The sequence below is a fragment of the Melospiza georgiana genome, chromosome 8 (genome assembly GCF_028018845.1).
Source record: "Melospiza georgiana isolate bMelGeo1 chromosome 8, bMelGeo1.pri, whole genome shotgun sequence".
NCBI classification, from domain to species: Eukaryota; Metazoa; Chordata; class Aves; order Passeriformes; family Passerellidae; genus Melospiza; species Melospiza georgiana.
The window spans coordinates 33,247,944-33,271,877 of NC_080437.1; the positions used below are offsets into that span (position 1 = coordinate 33,247,944).

Consider the following 23,934-nt stretch of genomic DNA (forward strand, 5'->3'; position numbering starts at 1 on the left):
ATCCTCATCCAACAGGCCTCACCGGCCTCTTTCTTTTCCTCCCCTACAGATGCTGCCAACATAACTACAGACAACCCCTTCATCTCTAATTCTTCAGGTGGGTCTGAATTTCTCCTGCGCTTTCTGGCTGCTGCTTTCTGCAGAAACAATTAGTGCCACAGTGGTTGGGGCTTAGTCTCCTCTAAGGGAGAGCAGAGCTTGGGAAAAGCACAGCAGAATACAGCTGTGACTGAGAGCTGCAATGGGATCAGAATCACCCACCTTAAAGTGCAGCCACAGTGGCTGGGGCGTCCACAATTGTGGCCACAGTGAAGATGCTGGTGTTGTGTGCTCAGGTACCACTGGTATGGCTGCCTGCAGGCTGGGACTCTTTCAGGCAGTGTCCCCTCCTGGCTGGATATGGATGTGTGATGGGGATTATGTTTTTGGTTGTTCCCTCCTTGAGAGACCATTCTGCTGACATGCCCAGGCTCTCCATTGCCCATGTCCCAAGCTGGCAGCAACGTGCCCAGCACTGGGAGAAAGGCAGACATGGATCTCCATCCAACAGGCCTCACCTGCCTTTTTCATTCCTTTCCTCCCAAACAGATGCTGCAAGAATAACTACAGAGAGCCCCATCTCCATTCCTTCAGGTGAGTCTGAATTTCTCCTGGTTTTTCTGGCTGGTGCTTTTCACAGAAACAAGTAGTGCCCTAGAGATGGATGTCTGGTTTTCTCCGTAGGAGAGGAGAAACCAGGAAAAGCAGTTTAATACAGCCGAGATTGGGAGTTGCGGTGGCCTGAAATTCAGGGAGTGATTTGTCTGTGGCAAGAGAAAATGCCTTTGTGCTAAAATCTCTTCCCACGTTTTCCACACCTCCTTCTCTCCCAGGTGCCACCATCAGCCTGGTGAACGGCGGGAGCCGCTGCGAGGGTCGCGTGGAGATTTCCCACTCTGGGGGCCGGGGCACTGTCTGTGATGATGGCTGGGACCTGAGCGATGCCCAGGTGGTGTGCAGGCAGCTGGGATGTGGAGATGCTGTTTCTGCAACATCAGGGGCCTCCTTTGGACAAGGCAGTGGCAGCATCTACCTGGATGATGTGAACTGTGCAGGCTGGGAGTCATCCATCTTCCAGTGCAGCCACCGTGGCTGGGGCGTCCACAATTGCGGCCACAATGAAGATGCTGGTGTTGTGTGCTCAGGTACCACTGGTTTCACTGCCTGCATGCTTGGACTCATTCAGAAAGTGACCTTCCATGGCTGGGGATAGGTGTGGGATTGTGTTTTTGGTGCATCCCACCATGGGGACTGTTTCGCGTACACCCCCGGGCTCTCCATGGCCCATGTGCCAAGCTGGCAGCAACGTGCCCAGCACTGGGAGAAAGGCAAACATGGATCTCCATCCAACAGGCCTCACCTGCCTCTTTCCATTCCTCCCCTACAGCTGCCAGAAGCACAACTACATTCAGCCCCATCTCCATTCCTTCAGGTGGGTCTGAATTTCTCCTGTTTTTTATGGCCATTGCTTCTTGCAGAAAGAAGTAGTTCCTCAGAGTTTGATGTCTCGTTTTCTCCATAGGAGTGGAGAGGGCAGGAAAAGCAGTTTAATACAGCTGAGATTGGGAGTTGTGGTGGCCTGAAATTCATAGAGTGATTTCTCTCTGTGGTAAGAGGAAATGCCTTTGTGCTAAAATCTCTTCCCACGTTTTCCACACCTCCTTCTCTCCCAGGTGCCACCATCAGCCTGGTGAACGGCGGGAGCCGCTGCGAGGGTCGCGTGGAGATTTCCCACTCTGGGGGCCGGGGCACTGTCTGTGATGATGACTGGGACCTGAGCGATGCCCAGGTGGTGTGCAGGCAGCTGGGATGTGGAGATGCTGTTTCTGCAACATCAGGGGCCTCCTTTGGACAAGGCAGTGGCAGCATCTACCTGGACGATGTGAACTGTGCAGGCTGGGAGTCATCCATCTTCCAGTGCAGCCACCGTGGTTGGGGCGTCCACAATTGTGGCCACAGTGAAGATGCTGGTGTTGTGTGTTCAGGTACCACGGGTTTGACTGCCTGCATACTATGAATTTTTCAGAGAGTGGTCTGAATTAGCTGGAATTAGATGATTTGTTGGGGATGAGGGCAGGGTCATATTTTTGGTTGCTCCCACCATGAGAGACCATTCTGGTGACACTCCCAGGCTCTCCATGGCCCGTGTGCCAAGCTGGCAGCAACGTGTCCAGCACTGGGAGAAAGGCAGGCGTGGATCCTCATCCAACAGGCCTCACCGGCCTCTTTCTTTTCCTCCCCTACAGATGCTGCCAACATAACTACAGACAACCCCTTCATCTCTAATTCTTCAGGTGGGTCTGAATTTCTCCTGCGCTTTCTGGCTGCTGCTTTCTGCAGAAACAATTAGTGCCACAGTGGTTGGGGCTTAGTCTCCTCTAAGGGAGAGCAGAGCTTGGGAAAAGCACAGCAGAATACAGCTGTGACTGAGAGCTGCAATGGGATCAGAATCACCCACCTTAAAGTGCAGCCACAGTGGCTGGGGCGTCCACAATTGTGGCCACAGTGAAGATGCTGGTGTTGTGTGCTCAGGTACCACTGGTATGGCTGCCTGCAGGCTGGGAACTCTTTCAGGCAGTGTCCCCTCCTGGCTGGATATGGATGTGTGATGGGGATTATGTTTTTGGTTGTTCCCTCCTTGAGAGACCATTCTGCTGACATGCCCAGGCTCTCCATTGCCCATGTCCCAAGCTGGCAGCAACGTGCCCAGCACTGGGAGAAAGGCAGACATGGATCTCCATCCAACAGGCCTCACCTGCCTTTTTCATTCCTTTCCTCCCAAACAGATGCTGCAAGAATAACTACAGAGAGCCCCATCTCCATTCCTTCAGGTGAGTCTGAATTTCTCCTGGTTTTTCTGGCTGGTGCTTTTCACAGAAACAAGTAGTGCCCTAGAGATGGATGTCTGGTTTTCTCCGTAGGAGAGGAGAAACCAGGAAAAGCAGTTTAATACAGCCGAGATTGGGAGTTGCGGTGGCCTGAAATTCAGGGAGTGATTTGTCTGTGGCAAGAGAAAATGCCTTTGTGCTAAAATCTCTTCCCACGTTTTCCACACCTCCTTCTCTCCCAGGTGCCACCATCAGCCTGGTGAACGGCGGGAGCCGCTGCGAGGGTCGCGTGGAGATTTCCCACTCTGGGGGCCGGGGCACTGTCTGTGATGATGGCTGGGACCTGAGCGATGCCCAGGTGGTGTGCAGGCAGCTGGGATGTGGAGATGCTGTTTCTGCAACATCAGGGGCCTCCTTTGGACAAGGCAGTGGCAGCATCTACCTGGATGATGTGAACTGTGCAGGCTGGGAGTCATCCATCTTCCAGTGCAGCCACCGTGGCTGGGGCGTCCACAATTGCGGCCACAATGAAGATGCTGGTGTTGTGTGCTCAGGTACCACTGGTTTCACTGCCTGCATGCTTGGACTCATTCAGAAAGTGACCTTTCATGGCTGGGGATAGGTGTGGGATTGTGTTTTTGGTGCATCCCACCATGGGGACTGTTTCGCGTACACCCCCGGGCTCTCCATGGCCCATGTGCCAAGCTGGCAGCAACGTGCCCAGCACTGGGAGAAAGGCAAACATGGATCTCCATCCAACAGGCCTCACCTGCCTCTTTCCTTTCCTCCCCTACAGCTGCCAGAAGCACAACTACATTCAGCCCCATCTCCATTCCTTCAGGTGGGTCTGAATTTCTCCTGTTTTTTATGGCCATTGCTTCTTGCAGAAAGAAGTAGTTCCTCAGAGTTTGATGTCTCGTTTTCTCCATAGGAGTGGAGAGGGCAGGAAAAGCAGTTTAATACAGCTGAGATTGGGAGTTGTGGTGGCCTGAAATTCATAGAGTGATTTCTCTGTGGCAAGAGAAAATGCCTTTGTGTTAAATCTCTTCCCACGTTTTCCACACCTCCTTCTCTCCCAGGTGCCACCATCAGCCTGGTGAACGGCGGGAGCCGCTGCGAGGGTCGCGTGGAGATTTCCCACTCTGGGGGCCGGGGCACTGTCTGTGATGATGACTGGGACCTGAGCGATGCCCAGGTGGTGTGCAGGCAGCTGGGATGTGGAGATGCTGTTTCTGCAACATCAGGGGCCTCCTTTGGACAAGGCAGTGGCAGCATCTACCTGGACGATGTGAACTGTGCAGGCTGGGAGTCATCCATCTTCCAGTGCAGCCACCGTGGTTGGGGCGTCCACAATTGTGGCCACAGTGAAGATGCTGGTGTTGTGTGTTCAGGTACCACGGGTTTGACTGCCTGCATACTATGAATTTTTCAGAGAGTGGTCTGAATTAGCTGGAATTAGATGATTTGTTGGGGATGAGGGCAGGGTCATATTTTTGGTTGCTCCCACCATGAGAGACCATTCTGGTGACACTCCCAGGCTCTCCATGGCCCGTGTGCCAAGCTGGCAGCAACGTGTCCAGCACTGGGAGAAAGGCAGGCGTGGATCCTCATCCAACAGGCCTCACCGGCCTCTTTCTTTTCCTCCCCTACAGATGCTGCCAACATAACTACAGACAACCCCTTCATCTCTAATTCTTCAGGTGGGTCTGAATTTCTCCTGCGCTTTCTGGCTGCTGCTTTCTGCAGAAACAATTAGTGCCACAGTGGTTGGGGCTTAGTCTCCTCTAAGGGAGAGCAGAGCTTGGGAAAAGCACAGCAGAATACAGCTGTGACTGAGAGCTGCAATGGGATCAGAATCACCCACCTTAAAGTGCAGCCACAGTGGCTGGGGCGTCCACAATTGTGGCCACAGTGAAGATGCTGGTGTTGTGTGCTCAGGTACCACTGGTATGGCTGCCTGCAGGCTGGGACTCTTTCAGGCAGTGTCCCCTCCTGGCTGGATATGGATGTGTGATGGGGATTATGTTTTTGGTTGTTCCCTCCTTGAGAGACCATTCTGCTGACATGCCCAGGCTCTCCATTGCCCATGTCCCAAGCTGGCAGCAACGTGCCCAGCACTGGGAGAAAGGCAGACATGGATCTCCATCCAACAGGCCTCACCTGCCTTTTTCATTCCTTTCCTCCCAAACAGATGCTGCAAGAATAACTACAGAGAGCCCCATCTCCATTCCTTCAGGTGAGTCTGAATTTCTCCTGGTTTTTCTGGCTGGTGCTTTTCACAGAAACAAGTAGTGCCCTAGAGATGGATGTCTGGTTTTCTCCGTAGGCGAGGAGAAACCAGGAAAAGCAGTTTAATACAGCCGAGATTGGGAGTTGTGGTGGCCTGAAATTCAGGGAGTGATTTGTCTGTGGCAAGAGAAAATGCCTTTGTGCTAAAATCTCTTCCCACGTTTTCCACACCTCCTTCTCTCCCAGGTGCCACCATCAGCCTGGTGAACGGCGGGAGCCGCTGCGAGGGTCGCGTGGAGATTTCCCACTCTGGGGGCCGGGGCACTGTCTGTGATGATGACTGGGACCTGAGCGATGCCCAGGTGGTGTGCAGGCAGCTGGGATGTGGAGATGCTGTTTCTGCAACATCAGGGGCCTCCTTTGGACAAGGCAGTGGCAGCATCTACCTGGATGATGTGAACTGTGCAGGCTGGGAGTCATCCATCTTCCAGTGCAGCCACCGTGGTTGGGGCGTCCACAATTGCGGCCACAATGAAGATGCTGGTGTTGTGTGTTCAGGTACCACGGGTTTCACTGCCTGCATGCTTGGACTCATTCAGAAAGTGACCTTTCATGGCTGGGGATAGGTGAGGGATTGTGTTTTTGGTGCATCCCACCATGGGGACTGTTTCGCGTACACCCCCGGGCTCTCCATGGCCCCTGTGCCAAGCTGGCAGCAACGTGCCCAGCACTGGGAGAAAGGCAAACATGGATCTCCATCCAACAGGCCTCACCTGCCTCTTTCCATTCCTCCCCTACAGCTGCCACAAGCACAACTACATTCAGCCCCATCTCCGTTCCTTCAGGTGGGTCTGAATTTCTCCTGTTTTTTATAGCCATTGCTTCTTGCAGAAAGAAGTAGTTCCTCAGAGTTTGATGTCTCGTTTTCTCCATAGGAGTGGAGAGGGCAGGAAAAGCAGTTTAATACAGCTGAGATTGGGAGTTGTGGTGGCCTGAAATTCATAGAGTGATTTCTCTCTGTGGTAAGAGGAAATGCCTTTGTGCTAAAATCTCTTCCCACGTTTTCCACACCTCCTTCTCTCCCAGGTGCCACCATCAGCCTGGTGAACGGCGGGAGCCGCTGCGAGGGTCGCGTGGAGATTTCCCACTCTGGGGGCCGGGGCACTGTCTGTGATGATGGCTGGGACCTGAGCGATGCCCAGGTGGTGTGCAGGCAGCTGGGATGTGGAGATGCTGTTTCTGCAACATCAGGGGCCTACTTTGGACAAGGCAGTGGCAGCATCTACCTGGACGATGTGAACTGTGCAGGCTGGGAGTCATCCATCTTCCAGTGCAGCCACCGTGGTTGGGGCGTCCACAATTGTGGCCACAGTGAAGATGCTGGTGTTGTATGCTCAGGTACCACGGGTTTGACTGCCTGCATACTATGAATTTTTCAGAGAGTGGTCTGAATTAGCTGGAATTAGATGATTTGTTGGGGATGAGGGCAGGGTCATATTTTTGGTTGCTCCCACCATGAGAGACCATTCTGGTGACACTCCCAGGCTCTCCATGGCCCGTGTGCCAAGCTGGCAGCAACGTGTCCAGCACTGGGAGAAAGGCAGGCGTGGATCCTCATCCAACAGGCCTCACCGGCCTCTTTCTTTTCCTCCCCTACAGATGCTGCCAACATAACTACAGACAACCCCTTCATCTCTAATTCTTCAGGTGGGTCTGAATTTCTCCTGCGCTTTCTGGCTGCTGCTTTCTGCAGAAACAATTAGTGCCACAGTGGTTGGGGCTTAGTCTCCTCTAAGGGAGAGCAGAGCTTGGGAAAAGCACAGCAGAATACAGCTGTGACTGAGAGCTGCAATGGGATCAGAATCACCCACCTTAAAGTGCAGCCACAGTGGCTGGGGTGTCCACAATTGTGGCCACAGTGAAGATGCTGGTGTTGTGTGCTCAGGTACCACTGGTATGGCTGCCTGCAGGCTGGGACTCTTTCAGGCAGTGTCCCCTCCTGGCTGGATATGGATGTGTGATGGGGATTATGTTTTTGGTTGGTCCCTCCTTGAGAGACCATTCTGCTGACATGCCCAGGCTCTCCATTGCCCATGTCCCAAGCTGGCAGCAACGTGCCCAGCACTGGGAGAAAGGCAGACATGGATCTCCATCCAACAGGCCTCACCTGCCTTTTTCATTCCTTTCCTCCCAAACAGATGCTGCAAGAATAACTACAGAGAGCCCCATCTCCATTCCTTCAGGTGAGTCTGAATTTCTCCTGGTTTTTCTGGCTGGTGCTTTTCACAGAAACAAGTAGTGCCTCAGAGTTGGATGTCTGGTTTTCTCCGTAGGAGAGGAGAAACCAGGAAAAGCAGTTTAATATAGCCGAGACTGGGATTTGTGGTGGCCTGAAATTCATGGAGTGATTTGTCTGTGGCAAGAGAAAATGCCTTTGTGCTAAAATCTCTTCCCACGTTTTCCACACCTCCTTCTCTCCCAGATGCCACCATCAGCCTGGTGAACGGCGGGAGCCGCTGCGAGGGTCGCGTGGAGATTTCCCACTCTGGGGGCCGGGGCACTGTCTGTGATGATGACTGGGACCTGAGCGATGCCCAGGTGGTGTGCAGGCAGCTGGGATGTGGAGATGCTGTTTCTGCAACATCAGGGGCCTCCTTTGGACAAGGCAATGGCAGCATCTACCTGGATGATGTGAACTGCACAGGCTGGGAGTCATCCATCTTCCAGTGCAGCCACCGTGGTTGGGGCGTCCACAATTGTGGTCACAATGAAGATGCTGGTGTTGTGTGCTCAGGTACCACTGGTTTCACTGCCTGCATGCTTGGACTCATTCAGAAAGTGACCTTCCATGGCTGGGGATAGGTGTGGGATTGTGTTTTTGGTGCATCCCACCATGGGGACTGTTTCGCGTACACCCCCGGGCTCTCCATGGCCCCTGTGCCAAGCTGGCAGCAACGTGCCCAGCACTGGGAGAAAGGCAAACATGGATCTCCATCCAACAGGCCTCACCTGCCTCTTTCCATTCCTCCCCTACAGCTGCCACAAGCACAACTACATTCAGCCCCATCTCCGTTCCTTCAGGTGGGTCTGAATTTCTCCTGTTTTTTATAGCCATTGCTTCTTGCAGAAAGAAGTAGTTCCTCAGAGTTTGATGTGTGCTTTTCTCCATAAGAGAGGAGAGGGCAGGAAAAGCAGTTTAATACAGCTGAGATTGGGAGTTGTGGTGGCCTGAAATTCATAGAGTGATTTCTCTCTGTGGCAAGAGAAAATGCCTTTGTGCTAAAATCTCTTCCCAAGTTTTCCACACCTCCTTCTCTCCCAGGTGCCACTATCAGCCTGGTGAACGGCAGGAGCCGCTGCGAGGGTCGCGTGGAGATTTCCCACTCTGGGGGCCGGGGCACTGTCTGTGATGATGACTGGGACCTGAGCGATGCCCAGGTGGTGTGCAGGCAGCTGGGATGTGGAGATGCTGTTTCTGCAACATCAGGGGCCTACTTTGGACAAGGCAGTGGCAGCATCTACCTGGACGATGTGAACTGTGCAGGCTGGGAGTCATCCATCTTCCAGTGCAGCCACCGTGGCTGGGGTGTCCACAATTGTGGCCACAGTGAGGATGCTGGTGTTGTGTGTTCAGGTACCACGGGTTTGACTGCCTGCATACTATGAATTTTTCAGGCGGTGGCCTGAGTTAGCTGGAATTAGATGATTTGTTGGGGATGAGGGCAGGGTCATATTTTTGGTTGCTCCCACCATGAGAGACCATTCTGGTGACACTCCCAGGCTCTCCATGGCCCGTGTGCCAAGCTGGCAGCAACGTGTCCAGAACTTGGAGAAAGGCGGGCGTGGATCCTCATCCAACAGGCCTCACCGGCCTCTTTCTTTTCCTCCCCTACAGATGCTGCCAACATAACTACAGACAACCCCTTCATCTCTAATTCTTCAGGTGGGTCTGAATTTCTCCTGCGCTTTCTGGCTGCTGCTTTCTGCAGAAACAATTAGTGCCTCAGTGGTTGGGGCTTAGTCTCCTCTAAGGGAGAGCAGAGCTTGGGAAAAGCACAGCAGAATACAGCTGTGACTGAGAGCTGCAATGGGATCAGAATCACCCACCTTAAAGTGCAGCCACAGTGGCTGGGGCATCCACAATTGTGGCCACAGTGAAGATGCTGGTGTTGTGTGCTCAGGTACCACTGGTATGGCTGCCTGCAGGCTGGGACTCTTTCAGGCAGTGTCCCCTCCTGGCTGGATATGGATGTGTGATGGGGATTATGTTTTTGGTTGTTCCCTCCTTGAGAGACCATTCTGCTGACATGCCCAGGCTCTCCATTGCCCATGTCCCAAGCTGGCAGCAACGTGCCCAGCACTGGGAGAAAGGCAGACATGGATCTCCATCCAACAGGCCTCACCTGCCTTTTTCATTCCTTTCCTCCCAAACAGATGCTGCAAGAATAACTACAGAGAGCCCCATCTCCATTCCTTCAGGTGAGTCTGAATTTCTCCTGGTTTTTCTGGCTGGTGCTTTTCACAGAAACAAGTAGTGCCTCAGAGTTTGACGTCTGGTTTTCTCCATAGGAGAGGAGAGGGCAGGAAAAGCAGTTTAACGCACCCAAGTTTGGTAGTTGTGGTGGCCTGAAATTCATGGAGTGATTTGTCTGTGGCAAGAGAAAATGCCTTTGTGCTAAAATCTCTTCCCACGTTTTCCACACCTCCTTCTCTCCCAGATGCCACCATCAGCCTGGTGAACGGCGGGAGCCGCTGCGAGGGTCGCGTGGAGATTTCCCACTCTGGGGGCCAGGGCACTGTCTGTGATGATGGCTGGGACCTGAGCGATGCCCAGGTGGTGTGCAGGCAGCTGGGATGTGGAGATGCTGTTTCTGCAACATCAGGGGCCTCCTTTGGACAAGGCAATGGCAGCATCTACCTGGATGATGTGAACTGTGCAGGCTGGGAGTCATCCATCTTCCAGTGCAGCCACCGTGGCTGGGGCGTCCACAATTGCGGCCACAATGAAGATGCTGGTGTTGTGTGCTCAGGTACCACTGGTTTCACTGCCTGCATGCTTGGACTCATTCAGAAAGTGACCTTCCATGGCTGGGGATAGGTGTGGGATTGTGTTTTTGGTGCATCCCACCATGGGGACTGTTTCGCGTACACCCCCGGGCTCTCCATGGCCCCTGTGCCAAGCTGGCAGCAACGTGCCCAGCACTGGGAGAAAGGCAAACATGGATCTCCATCCAACAGGCCTCACCTGCCTCTTTCCATTCCTCCCCTACAGCTGCCACAAGCACAACTACATTCAGCCCCATCTCCGTTCCTTCAGGTGGGTCAGAATTTGTCCTGTTTTTTATAGCCATTGCTTCTTGCAGAAACAAGTAGTTCCTCAGAGTTTGATGTGTGCTTTTCTCCATAAGAGAGGAGAGGGCAGGAAAAGCAGTTTAATACAGCTGAGATTGGGAGTTGTGGTGGCCTGAAATTCATAGAGTTATTTCTCTCTGTGGCAGGAGATAATGCCTTTGTGCTAACATCTCTTCCCACATTTTCCACACCTCCTTCTCTCCCAGGTGCCACCATCAGCCTGGTGAACGGCGGGAGCCGCTGCGAGGGTCGCGTGGAGATTTCCCACTCTGGGGGCCGGGGCACTGTCTGTGATGATGGCTGGGACCTGAGCGATGCCCAGGTGGTGTGCAGGCAGCTGGGATGTGGAGATGCTGTTTCTGCAACATCAGGGGCCTCCTTTGGACAAGGCAGTGGCAGCATCTACCTGGACGATGTGAACTGCACAGGCTGGGAGTCATCCATCTTCCAGTGCAGACACAATGGCTGGGGCAACCACAACTGTCGCCACAGTGAAGATGCTGGTGTTGTGTGCTCAGGTACCACTGGTTTCACTGCCTGCATGCTTGGACTCATTCAGAAAGTGACCTTTCATGGCTGGGGATAGGTGTGGGATTGTGTTTTTGGTGCATCCCACCATGGGGACTGTTTCGCGTACACCCCCGGGCTCTCCATTGCCCATGTGCCAAGCTGGCAGCAACGTGCCCAGCACTGGGAGAAAGGCAAACATGGATCTCCATCCAACAGGCCTCACCTGCCTCTTTCCTTTCCTCCCCTACAGCTGCCACAAGCACAACTACATTCAGCCCCACCTCCATTACCTCTGGTGAGTCTAAATTTCTCCTGTTTTTTCTGCCCATTGCTTCTTGCAGAAACAATTAGTTCCTCAGAGTTTGATGTCTCGTTTTCTCCATAGGAGTGGAGAGGGCAGGAAAAGCAGTTTAATACAGCTGAGATTGGGAGTTGTGGTGGCCTGAAATTCATAGAGTGATTTCTCTGTGGCAAGAGAAAATGCCTTTGTGCTAAAATCTCTTCCCACGTTTTCCACACCTCCTTCTCTCCCAGGTGCCACCATCAGCCTGGTGAACGGCAGAAACCCCTGCGAGGGTCGCGTGGAGATTTCCCACTCTGGGGGCCGGGGCACTGTCTGTGATGATGGCTGGGACCTGAGTGATGCCCAGGTGGTGTGCAGGCAGCTGGGATGTGGAGATGCTGTTTCTGCAACATCAGGGGCCTCCTTTGGACAAGGCAATGGCAGCATCTACCTGGACGATGTGAACTGTGCAGGCTGGGAGTCATCCATCTTCCAGTGCAGCCACCGTGGTTGGGGCGTCCACAATTGTGGCCACAGTGAGGATGCTGGTGTTGTGTGCTCAGGTACCACTGGTTTCACTGCCAGCATTCTCGACTTTTTCAGAGGGTAGTCTGAATTAGTTGGATTTCGATGATTTGTTGGGGATGAGTGCAGGGTCATGGTTTTGTTTGGTCCCACCCTGAGAAACCATCCTGCTGACACCCCAGGTTTCTCCATTGCCCATGTGCCAAGCTGGCAAAAATGTGCCCAGCACGGGGAGAAATTCAAGCACACACCTTCGTCCAGCAGGCCTCACCTGCTTCTTTCCCCCCCTACAGCTGCCACATGCACAGGCACAACCGCTCCCAGCATCACCTTCCCTGTTCCTACTGTGGGTCTGAATTTCTCCTGGGATTTCTGACCGCATGTTTTTGCAGAAAGAATTAGTGCCTCAGAGGTTGGTGTTTAGTTTTCTCTGGGGACAGGAGAAGCCAAGAAAAGCAGTTTATGACAGCCAAGACTGGGTGTTGTGGTGGCCTGAAACTCATAGAGTGTATCCAAGGCCTTGATGCCATCTTGGTTACTATCTTTTTTTCCTTTATATATCCTCTGTATCCTTTACAAACATATTTGTAGCTTTTTAGGTTTTTATTGTAACATCGCACCAGCATGTTCCTAGTCAAGAAGTCAAAACTCATTCCAGGATCCCTATGCTATCTTGGTTCTTCCTGGCTGAAAATGCCGAAAGATGGCTCTTCAGACACATTTCATCAACAAAGTACCGTCCCATTTGAAGGCAGAGAAGACTTTGATGGGACTTGGCCTGGGGGGGAGTTGCATCGCCACTTGTGGATATTTTGTGACTTTTGTGGATATGTTTCCATATCTGCCCTGGAGGCCTCCAATGAAGATCCACTTTTCTATTACTTCCTGTACAAAAATTATCCCCAAAGCTGTGTTATTTCATTTCTAGATTGAGAAAGGCATCACACTGGCGAGAAGTGGTGCCTTTGTGCTAGAGGATCTGTATCTCCTTCTTTCCCAGATGCCACCATCAGCCTGGTGAACGGCAGAAACCGCTGCGAGGGTCGCGTGGAGATTTCCCACTCTGGGGCCCGGGGCACTGTCTGTGATGATGGCTGGGACCTGAGAGATGCCCAGGTGGTGTGCAGGCAGCTGGGATGTGGAGATGCTGTTTCTGCAACATCAGGGGCCTCCTTTGGACAAGGCAATGGCAGCATCTACCTGGACGATGTGAACTGCGTGGGATCAGAATCATCCATCTTCCAGTGCAGCCACCGTGGTTGGGGCGTCCACAATTGTGGCCACGGTGAAGATGCTGGTGTCGTGTGCTCAGGTACCACTGGTTTGACTGCCTGCATGCTGGGACTCTTTCAGGAAGTGTCCCCTCTTGGCTGGGGATACGGGTGTGTGTTGGGGATTATGTTTTGGTTTTAATTTTTTGTTTTTAATTCGTTATATGCTATACACTAGTCTTTTGTGTTTGAGTGATTCCATGGCTGGGGATGAATTTCATGGTATGCTGATTACATGTGAGATTTTCTTTTGTTCATTCTCTGATTTTATGGCATTTAGGTGACAACCTTTTACTTTATTTCATACCCATGTGCCTGAAGCCCACAGAGTTAATAACTGCAAGCACAGGTCATAATTCTCTGAAGAGTTCATCACTCTTGTAGGCTAACTGAGAGGAGCACAATCATTATGTTTCTTTTGAGATTTAACCTTGTGTTTCCACGATTTCTGTATATAGAATATATTTTTATTTGATCCAAAGGAAATCTAAATTAATCACTTCTATCCCTAAATTTCTTTTCTTTTTCTTTCCTTTTTCAGGTCAAAAAATTATTTGTGGTGATACACTTTTTAAGTCCTCTGGAACATTTCAGAGTCCTTCTTTGAAGCCTTCAGATGAAGCAGATTGTTTGTGGCAAATACATGTAACAAACAATTTCCTCATTACACTCTCATTTGATAACATTCAGTAAGTAAACCACTTTATGCTTGGGCAATAAAATAATTCCAAATCTCAACTGCATCCACAGTTCCTGGGCACATTTCCCATCCTATAAGTGAATGATATATATACATGGGAAATGTGTGAGCACAGAATCCTGTTATATTGTTTGTTCAGCATTTAAACCTCAAAGTTTAGCAAATGCATTTTTTAATACATTCTCATTTCTTCCTCAGGTTGCAAGGTGGATGCCAGAATAACTATATTGAGATCTATGATGGGCCACCCAAATCTTCTCCTCTACTTGGAAGAATTTGTTCTAGTTCTCATCTCACATACACCTCATCTTCAAACTTCATGTCTGTGAGATTTTACTCCGCATATTCCAGTGGAAGTTTTAGGGCTCGGTATCAGTCCCTGCCAGCAGACCAGAACACCAGTAAATTTCCATTCTATTTGTAATTCTGTTCTCTTAGTAATGCTTGCTTTGCTCAAAAGCTTTTGTACACTGTTTTTTTTTAACTAAATAAGTATTTGTTAATGTCGTTGAAGGAATCTTACATAGATGATATTCCTGTTTGAGTTTTGTGACTGCTCACTTTCAGAAAATAACTATTTTTTTTCCTTAAAAATATTCAATTTATTTGCCTTTAGATATTTTCTGTTATTTTCTAAACTCATATTCTTTGTACAACATCATAATTCATATGTATTTTTGTGGACAAACTTTCATAGAAATGTTGATTAGAAGGGACTTTTGAAGTCTATTCAAAACAGAGCTACTGCCAACACCAGGTCAAGTCCATTAAGAACTGGTCTGGCTGAATGTCTAGAAATATTCAAAGGATGAAATATTGAAAGCTACTACTCTGGGTGACCTGTTCCAGTACTGTCCTATTGCTTTCCCATATCTAAGTCTCAAGTGTAAAAATAAGTGGTTTGGCTTATGAATTCTCTTCTCCAAATGGCAGCAGTGATTGCATTTGTTGGACTTCCAATATGAAAGCATTATCAAGTACCCAAAATCACTAATAATTAATATATTTTTTTTCCCCCTAGCCCTTCTGTGCTTGCCAACCTACATGTATGCAGTGGTAGACAGACATTATCTCCAGTCCCAGGGCTACTCAGTGGAGAACATCAGCCTGGCAGACCCTCAGTGTACACCAAAAATTACATCAACTGAGGTTATATTCAACATTTCATACAGTGACTGTGGTACAAGTAGACAGGTTGGTGTCAAGATATTTGGGACAGCTCTGGGCATGGGAATTTATTGGACATTTAGAAAATTGTCATGGATTGCAAAGGGTGTTGTAGGCCACAGGCATGCAAATCATAGAAAAGGAGCGTGTGTTTCTGGAGGTTGAATTTGGTTAAATATTTATACTTATCCTTCCCAGGGTACTTACATCCTAGATGTAAGTAAGTACCTAGAATGATGTTCTAGAGAACAAAAACAGAGGGGAGAGTTAAGACGGCAATCCCATCCTGGGTGCTTGGGATTTTTCAGTGTGACAAGTCCTTTCTGACCACCAGGACCTGGCACATGCAGTAGTTCATAATGCTCACAGTGAACATGACCCCATGTGGTAATTTAACACTCATTTAATGTGTCAAACAGGGCAACAACGAAACAATCACCTACTCCAACGTGATTAAAGTGCCTGCTCCTGGCACAGTCATCAAGAGGAAAAAGGACCTTCACTTCCACATCAGCTGCAAAATGCTGCAGAACACCTGGGTTCAGGTCATGTACATTGCTGATGATATCATCGATGTCAACAAAACCCAGTATGGCAGATACGAAGTGAGCCTGACGTTCTACAACTCCTCATCTTTCCAGTGGCCAGTGCATGACTTCCCTTACTATGTTGACATGGACCAGAATTTGTTCCTCCAAGCTTCTCTTCACAGTTCTGACCAAAATCTGACCGTGTTTGTGGACACCTGTGTGGCATCACCTAATTCTAGTGATTTTAGAACACTGGTCTATGAATTGAGCAAGAGTGGGTAAGAACTTTGTAAAAAATTACTTTAAAAACATCTCTATGTGTTGTTCTAAAAGAACTTAATTTGTGAAATAAGGTGATTTAGGACCAGTGGACATTGTCTGTAATTCTCAGGGCAAATGTTCTTCTAAGAATAACTTTTTGGCAAAGCCTGAGTAAAATTCAGAATGGCGACCAAATGTCATTCAGAAGTTGCAGTCAAGCACTGAGATTTCGCCCAAAGAGGCAATGAGGAAATTGAGGTCTGACTTTGTTTCTTAAATAGACATATGAAAGGGAAGGATGTCCATGGCTCTACATTTCTGTACATCATGAGTTTTACAGCATCATAACTGGAGTACAAAACTGTCTACTCAAAAAGAAGAGAAATTCCTTAGCCTTTTCTTACTATTCTAGAAACCTAAACCACTTTGCCTGAATTTATACCAAAGTACATTGAAACACTAAAGAGAATGTTTATTTTTAAAAAAGGTATATTAAAATTAGTTTTATGTTTCCAGAGAAGAAAGGAGAACTTTCTCTTTCTGCAACAACTTTCAAGGGTCTCTTTTCAGACAGTTAATCCTGTTTGTAAATGCAGAACAGGCTCTCACCTGAAACACAGAAACCAGCAGAACCACTAGCCATTTTTCAGCTATTCATGTTTACACAGAACTTGTTAAGTCATGAAATTTCTGTGCTGTGCACATTTAAGTAATTTCTCTTCTTTCTAAAAGCACTTTCTTTTTTTAAGCCTTTTGATTTCTCTTTTACTTCCTGGTTTTATACTTAACCTTGAAATTCATTGCAAAGAGAGGATGTAATAGTGCTTCTGCTCCTGAGAAGTTGTGAGCTAATAGCTAGTCTTGTTGATTTTATGTTGATTTTATGTCCTAATATTGATTTTATGTCCTCCCAGGTGTGCTAGCAGCCCTAGCTACGCTCTCTTCACCTCGCCACACAGCGGCATCGCTTGGTTTGGGTTTAACGCAAAGAGCAGCTGTAATGGTGCTTCTGCTCATGAGAAGCTGTGAGTTAATAGCTAATCTGTTGATTCCATGTCCTTCCAGGTGTGCTAGTGACTCTACCTACTTTCTCTACCCCTCGCCACGGAGCGACATTGCTCGGTTTGGGTTTAACGCCTTCTCGTTCGTGAACCGCTTCCCATCGGTGTTCCTGCGCTGCGAGCTGCTGGTGTGCAGGTACCGCGACTACCCCTCCCGCTGCTACCAAGGCTGTGTGAGCAGGTTCAGGAGGAATGCAGATTCTTCCCATGAGCAAGTGAATGTTGTTGTTGGACCCGTGCAGCTTCGGGAAGCTCATGCTGAGAGCAGGAACATTGGTAAGTTTAAATATCTTGAATAACGTAAGACTCTGTGTGTTACTGTCTGTTTGCGTTTCAGTTCAGACAGGAAATCCAGCTCTGAAATGTGCTTTTGCTGGTTTATTTACAATTTGGCTGTAATTCTTATGGGGGATGATTATTTTTTATTTAAATAAAATAGTTCTTTTAGATTTACAAGTTCTTTTAGATCTTTCTATGATAGTTTAGATCCATTCTTTGTTCTGCACACATCAAGTGGCAATTGGTTAAATTCTATGGGAAGAGGGATGAGATGTAACCAATCTGATTGATATTAATTTTCCAAAGCTGTCTGTGCCTTATTTGCATGTCTGTTATTTATTTACAATCAATCTCTAGGTCCTCTTGGAAATGCTGTTTCTCGGTGTCCTGTAGCTGCTGTTTCCACTACCAGAAAGCAACATCTTAAGGTCTTTCAGTGCAATCATTACAGACTCCCAGTTTCTCTTTAATTTCTTGCCACAATCTTTACTTGTTTTGCATGGCCACAGAATAATTTGTGAAATAATGTGCCGTTTTCCAATCAGATCCAGATTAGAGCTTTTTAACTCAAATTCTCTTTGCCTAATTATCTTTGCAATTAACCAGCTCAGGGGAAAAAAACAAAACAGTAAGTTTCTCTCCGACTCTTTTACGCACAGGGCTGGCCTCTGGCATCCAGGCAAAAGGGGAGACCCTGAGCTCAGACTCTGCTGCCAGCTTCCACGTTCCTCTGGCTGTGACCATCGTGGTGCTAGTTGCTGCTGCCCTCACAGTGGGAGGATTTCTTTGGAAGAGGAAACTGCAGGAGGGCATCCCATACCAGAGACTGTGAGAGGCAGCTCCAGGCATGGAGGTGGAAGGACACTTTCACCAGCCACCTGCCTTGTTATTTGGGTTTGCAATCAGTGTGAAGGGTAGCTCTTACTTGGCTATTCCACCATCCAGGCCATGTTTGGAGAATCAAGCTTACACCTGATGTTACCATGAACTGAATTTATAAAGCAGCCTGATTTTCAAAACCTGAGGTGTAAAGAAGGATTGATTCTTTCATCCCAGCATCCAAATAAGCACCTTCAGTGCTGGACATTTCAAAGCTTTTCTGTAGAGCTCCTCATTGAATGTCTGTCTGAGAAGACTGAAATAGGTGACTTGAGAAACAAGAACTGATTTATTTGGCCTTTGCTGATACATAGATGAGACACCTGTGTAGCACCATAGATACACTGGGAAGTAGTACAAGAAAAATATTTCTTTGCAGTAAAAAAAATCTCAATAATGAGCCATAAACACATATGCTCAGGGGTTGCATATGAAGAATTATTGCTGTACAGCATTCCTGACTTTGGGCAGATCGGTTCTTCCCAAATCCATATTTCTCTGAATAAATGTAGGCCATTTATATGATTGTGTATGGAGGATGAATACAATCCCATTACATAAATGTGTAATTAAAAACAACAGGAAAGAAAATGGTTTTTTGAGCAATATTTTTTTTTGTGTACTTGCAAACATCCCACTTGTATGTGTGTACTCATGGCTAACACAATGCTGGGTTTGAGAATGTGGCTTCTGACAAAGTGACTTTGCCAAGCTCCTGCTCTCACACATTTCTACACCTGGAATGGGTGGGAAGGAGAAAATGTAGATAAGTTCCCATAAGGAAGTGTGATCTCTCTCCTACCCCATGTGAAAACAAAATTAAAAAACAATAAAAAAGGAAGAATTTCTTGGAAGAAGCTGCTTGATACAGGTGGAAAGGTCACTGGTATTGATTGAGAAATGCCCTTCTTGAGACGTTCCTGTTCTCCAGCCAGGTGTGAAAGAGGCAAGTTCATTTGGAACTGAGCAGTGTCGGACGTGCAAGGTGAGCCAAAGTGGTGACGTGTGAGCAAGGTGAGCTGTGCTCGTGGGTGACATCCTGACCTGACCAGGAGGATGAGGGCAGCTCTGACAGGAGCCAGCCCCACAGCCTGGTCCATTTGTTCCTTCAAGCTGCCTTCTCCTCATGGCTCCAGGCAGGGCTCTCATCACCTCTCCGTGATGTAAAGAAGCGATCACACAGATAGGGGCTGGCACTGCACACAGAAAGTGAGAGGGGTTTTCCACACTTGAGGAACAAGGATTGAGGGTCTTCCTCCCCCCTCTGCCTGCAGCCACCTTTGAAGGGCAGAGCACCTCAGAAGGCTGAACTGCCTTCACCTGTTCTCTGGGCCAGAGATGGTCTGGGCTCAGAGGAATGCAGCCATCTGCTCAGCACAACAAGGACGCTCCTGGACCTGGGCTTTCCTACTCTGTAGAACAGGACCTTCCCCTGTGCTCTTCCCAGACCTGTATTCTCCTTCTTCCCGCTGCTGTGGTGCTCCTACCACACCATCTTGCAGGCACTTTTTTACCCTTCTCCTATTCTCTCAATATTATTTTCACAGACAAGCAGAAAGACCTCAGGCCTAGATCCTGGTGTCTCCAATCCTCAGCACCCCTGTGCTGTTCAGAGCTGAGGTTTTACGTAGCATGTCAGTGCCAGGGCTCTCAGATGCAGAAATACCGAGGCTGGATAAAAATACAAGGTAGAATTACCAAGTTCACTGGTTTTCATATTAAATATTGCCACAGCAAGTGTTGCCAAACTGCTCAGGTGGTAGATGTTTCAGACTCCTCCTCATATCTTGCTATCTGCCTTGATCCACAGGCATTATAGAAATGCAGGATTCAAGAAAATTGGGTTTGATGATGAGGAAAGGGTCATGTGATTGGGGAAGGATCTCTCTGCCACAAACCCTCCTGCCTGGATTCAGACTATCACTCCTTTGTGGAGAAGGCTGTGGTTATCCTTATTCCAGTGTAGATACTTTCCTACAGTCATGGGTGAAAGCTGATTAATCTTGTTTGTCCCTTCACTGGTTTCCAGTCTTACCTTTAAAAACCCAGTGTGTTTGCAAAGTGCCCTCACAATTGTCAGCAGAAGAAAAGGTGTTTTCAAAGCTCAGTGTAGCTTCATTCAGAGCTGGGAAATGCCTCAAGCTGCCAGAAAAAGACCTTGAGAACAAAAATGTGTTACTTCAAGAGATTTATCTAGCCAGGGGGAAGGGTTAAATACTGTATGGTATTTCACTAACTAAGGTTAATTAAACAAATTATTTATCCATTTCCATTGTGCAGAGATTGTCTGATAATAAAGATCTCTCAGAATATCTAGATTTTTGAAATGAATAATTTGTTTATGAGGAAGGTAGTGAAGAACTAATCAATTAAACAATCAATATTGATCTTTTACCTGGGCAGCTTAAGACTTTTTTTTACACTTGAACCATCTGGGAATTCCTTTTGTGTTCCCCTTCCTCCTTCCCCTTTTTCAGTTATTACAAAGGTTTGAAGAAGAACTGTGATCCATCATTCACTCTTGCTTCACTGCTTGCAGTGTTTGATTGGCCACTCAAATAAACTGGATTTCTCATTCTTGTCAGGGTGTCAAAACCAGAATATGAATAGTGAATACCAGGTGGTGTGTACACATCCTCATTCATGTGCAAATGTGGTTGTTTGGATAAAGAAGAAACATATTTACTATTCTGAATGTTCACTTTCAAGGCTTCCAAAGTTATCTTTGGCCTCTTATATTTTTCACTTCCTTCTTCCATTCCAATGATATTGGCCTGTGTGGAAAGATGTTTTAGATCATTCTCTTTCCCCCCTGGGCTTTGGTCTTCCTGCTTGATGGCTGTCCCTGGAGGCAACAAATACATATGTGGCAACAATTTTAACTGGTGATAATTCCATGCAAGTCATGATGGCTGTGGAGGTAGGGATGAGATGGAGAACAGTGTTCTGACTCTTCAGTTTTAGGATGATCATCAGATTTTCTTGTTAAATTGTTAGAAACATAGAGGAAAATAACCACTCTGGCAAAAGAGTTATGAATGAGAATTAAGCATTGTTTCATATTGTAGAAAAACCTTGGATTCATTCTTCAAAGAATCATACCGCTGTTTTTGTCACCATGTAAAATTAAACAAGGAATATATTAAGACATTTTCTTAATCCGAAGAAATCAGGACATTTTTTTCCTCCAATTTGTTGGTTCAAAGGATCATATGATATTTTAGAACAAAATTAGTTTAAATCTATGTAATTTCCTTCACCATGCACGAAATCCACAGATTTTTTCCACAGTGTTTGCACAAAAAGTTATCAGTTGACCCTGATTCTCAGACATTTCCTTGCAATCTGTCTGTCAGTGAATTTTGACTGGAATTTTGGCTTGTACTTTAATGTGCCCCAAAAATAATTGGTTTGTATTAGGGCTGGAGCTGTTGACTTCAGCTGCAAGGTTCTTCAGAGACCCCCCAGTTATACTTAAACAGGACCACCAGGTCTGATCTTACTTTATCTAAAGTCTGCTGAAGCTTTAGGACATTTATGCTCCCCAAGAAGATCTGCCACATCAGTTGGCAAAGGTCTCTTGCTATTTTGCTGCAAGAAATCCATTTAAGTTTCAAGATTCCACTACCAACCCAATACCTGACCAGGAACCTCCTCATGAAAGAAAAATGCTGAGATGCATCAGCCAGAACTGAAAGGTATCTTTGGACAGGAGCTCTCTTTTTTTTTGGTACAATGAGATGATTGTGAAACCTGTGGTAGCATAAATACTTCCTTCCAGGCAATGGAAAATGTTACTCTTGAGATATTGTCTTTTTGCAAAACCCAGGAAGTTACAAAATATTAAATAACAGATCAAACACATGTTTGTTTCAGATTAGAGGGCTGTGGTTGTTTTATTGTTCTGCTGAAGAAAAAGAGACCTGGAGAGCCACTCCCCTTCAGAAATAGAGTATATATTGTGAGGTCCTCTTTACCAACACCACCTGGTGAGATGGGTACCCCCATGGTTTTGACATGGCTTCTCTTGCTGGGTCCAGCAGTTCTGGAGGCCAAAACAGGTAAAAGACTTAGACTTGTTCCAGGGCAGATTAAAAAAATTATAAAGACTGCTTGGAGTCCTCTCTGTTGGTTCCAAGAGCAGAAATTAAATTCAGGCTGGTATTGGTTTGGGCAAAAGATTGCGAATTGGATGAAAGAGCAGAGGTTTGTTCTACTAAAATTGTGAACTAATCATCCAAGTGGATGATAAAAATTATTTGAACCATTTTGTGGGGTTCATTTTGCTGCCACAGGTTCCTACTCATTTTAGTGCCTTGTATCACTGCAAGAATTGTGTCTGTGAGTATGTCATGAATGAGGTATTCTTCCAGTTCCAGAAATCTGATCCAAAAATCATTGAAAGATTTATTTCTTTACTTTTTTCCATGAGTCTTTTATTCCAGAGTATACATGTGCACACATATTCTATGTATTTAATATTGCTTGTATCAGTTGGTTCTTCTTGGTATTATGCACAATTTAACAAAATATAACATGAAGCTAGGTTTCCACACTCTAGCACTGTGGTTAAATGATGGACATCTAAAAATTATGAGAGATTAAATACTTTTAGTTCAACTTTTTTTATGATCATAGAATTTTTCCTTCCATTATTGCTTTCTATCTCCTGAGCGGTTTGGGTGACTTTGAGTTAATAGTTCTGTGTGTATCTTAGAATAATTGCTGATGACTTTTCTAATGAGTTATTTAAGCTTCATGATGATAATTTATATTGCCACCATTCACCTCATCAATTCTCTCCCTCTGTCTCCTGCTTTTCTGGTGATAACTCATCTCACTCTGGCTGCTCTGTGTCCCAGAGCAGAGTATTTGCTGTATTTGTGTAATCACAGGCTTTTGTCTTTTTGATACCTTTGAAGTGTGAGGAAGGATCCAGCCTATCCAATTTCATCCCCAGCTGATGGTTATGCTCTCACAGCAATGACAGCCCTTGAATGAAAGCAAATAAAACTGGCTTAGGTTGGCTTAATTTCCTAATCCCACTCTGACTTTTTGCCAGGTTTGCTGTTTCACCTCTCAAAAACCCTGTGAGTAGGGCTCAAAAATGTGCGTGCTCAAGTAGATGTTTGAAGGAACAAGTCAAATATAAGTCAAGGGACACTTTTATAGCTTTGCCCATTTAAAGTCATACAAATCAGAGCCAATTTAGTTTGGTCACCATCTTGACTGTACTTCTGGATCAGCAGCAAAGAATTAGGTACAGTGAAGAAATCCTGGAGGTGTTAACTTTTGAAATTTGTTTTGCTCTGGATGACTTAGTGTTTAATAATAAGGTAAATATATACTTGGCAGCAATGTAAAATATAACAAGTGCAGCTGCATAGTTTGATTTCCAGAGTGTAAATACTGCAAATCCAAAGTTAAAATATTTGTTTGCTTGATTGCACTTGATAGCAAAGCTTTTAATAAACTTCTTCACCAAAAATGGATCTCTAAAATCAGAATTTTCATGCTGGTCACACCGCAATGTCTAAACAAGACATAAAACTGAAAAGCAGATGGGCTTTACCTGAATGAATGCAGTAATCAGCTGTATACAGGATAGGTTATTTCTTTATTTCAAAATGTATTAAATTTTACTGGTATATAAGTAATAAAGCCACTGAATTCCTGTTCAAATCTTTATAATCCTGTTGAAACAGAATCATCCATTCTGTTGAACATTTGGTGGAACTCTTTCACTAAAGTTAGTTTTATAAGCTATAGGATTTGGTGATGTGTGGACTCTCAGTCCTTAATCCTCTCCCAAAAATTTCTTTCCTTGCTTAAACCGCTTGTGCTTAGCCTGCTGCCTGAGTTTACTGCAGGGATCTTGCATAAAACACACGCGGCTGATTTTGAGAACTGGAAGAGAGGAATAAAAAAGGAACAAATCACCTCTGTCATCACAGGCACTTAATAGTGGACTGGGCAACACCTTCTAGGGACAACAGGGGAAGAAGGCAGAATAGATGCTC

The 23,934-nt window shown here is 47.0% G+C and overlaps 1 protein-coding gene across 1 annotated transcript in view; it reads left to right on the plus strand.

Moving 5' to 3' along the window:
* DMBT1 (deleted in malignant brain tumors 1) overlaps window positions 1–23,934 on the plus strand; it is a 96,850-nt gene that overhangs the window by 39,998 nt on the left and 32,918 nt on the right. Inside the window, exons 49-63 of the mRNA XM_058029701.1 lie at window positions 873–1,193; window positions 1,656–2,055; window positions 3,066–3,438; window positions 3,889–4,289; window positions 5,299–5,654; window positions 5,897–5,924; window positions 6,142–6,503; window positions 7,579–7,911; window positions 8,419–8,739; window positions 9,815–10,135; window positions 10,655–10,966; window positions 11,209–11,236; window positions 11,452–11,813; window positions 12,767–13,087; window positions 18,859–18,864. Of these exons, the coding sequence (XP_057885684.1) occupies window positions 873–1,193; window positions 1,656–2,055; window positions 3,066–3,438; window positions 3,889–4,289; window positions 5,299–5,654; window positions 5,897–5,924; window positions 6,142–6,503; window positions 7,579–7,911; window positions 8,419–8,739; window positions 9,815–10,135; window positions 10,655–10,966; window positions 11,209–11,236; window positions 11,452–11,813; window positions 12,767–13,087; window positions 18,859–18,864 (4,245 nt within the window). The remainder of the gene's footprint in view (window positions 1–872; window positions 1,194–1,655; window positions 2,056–3,065; window positions 3,439–3,888; window positions 4,290–5,298; window positions 5,655–5,896; window positions 5,925–6,141; window positions 6,504–7,578; window positions 7,912–8,418; window positions 8,740–9,814; window positions 10,136–10,654; window positions 10,967–11,208; window positions 11,237–11,451; window positions 11,814–12,766; window positions 13,088–18,858; window positions 18,865–23,934) is intronic.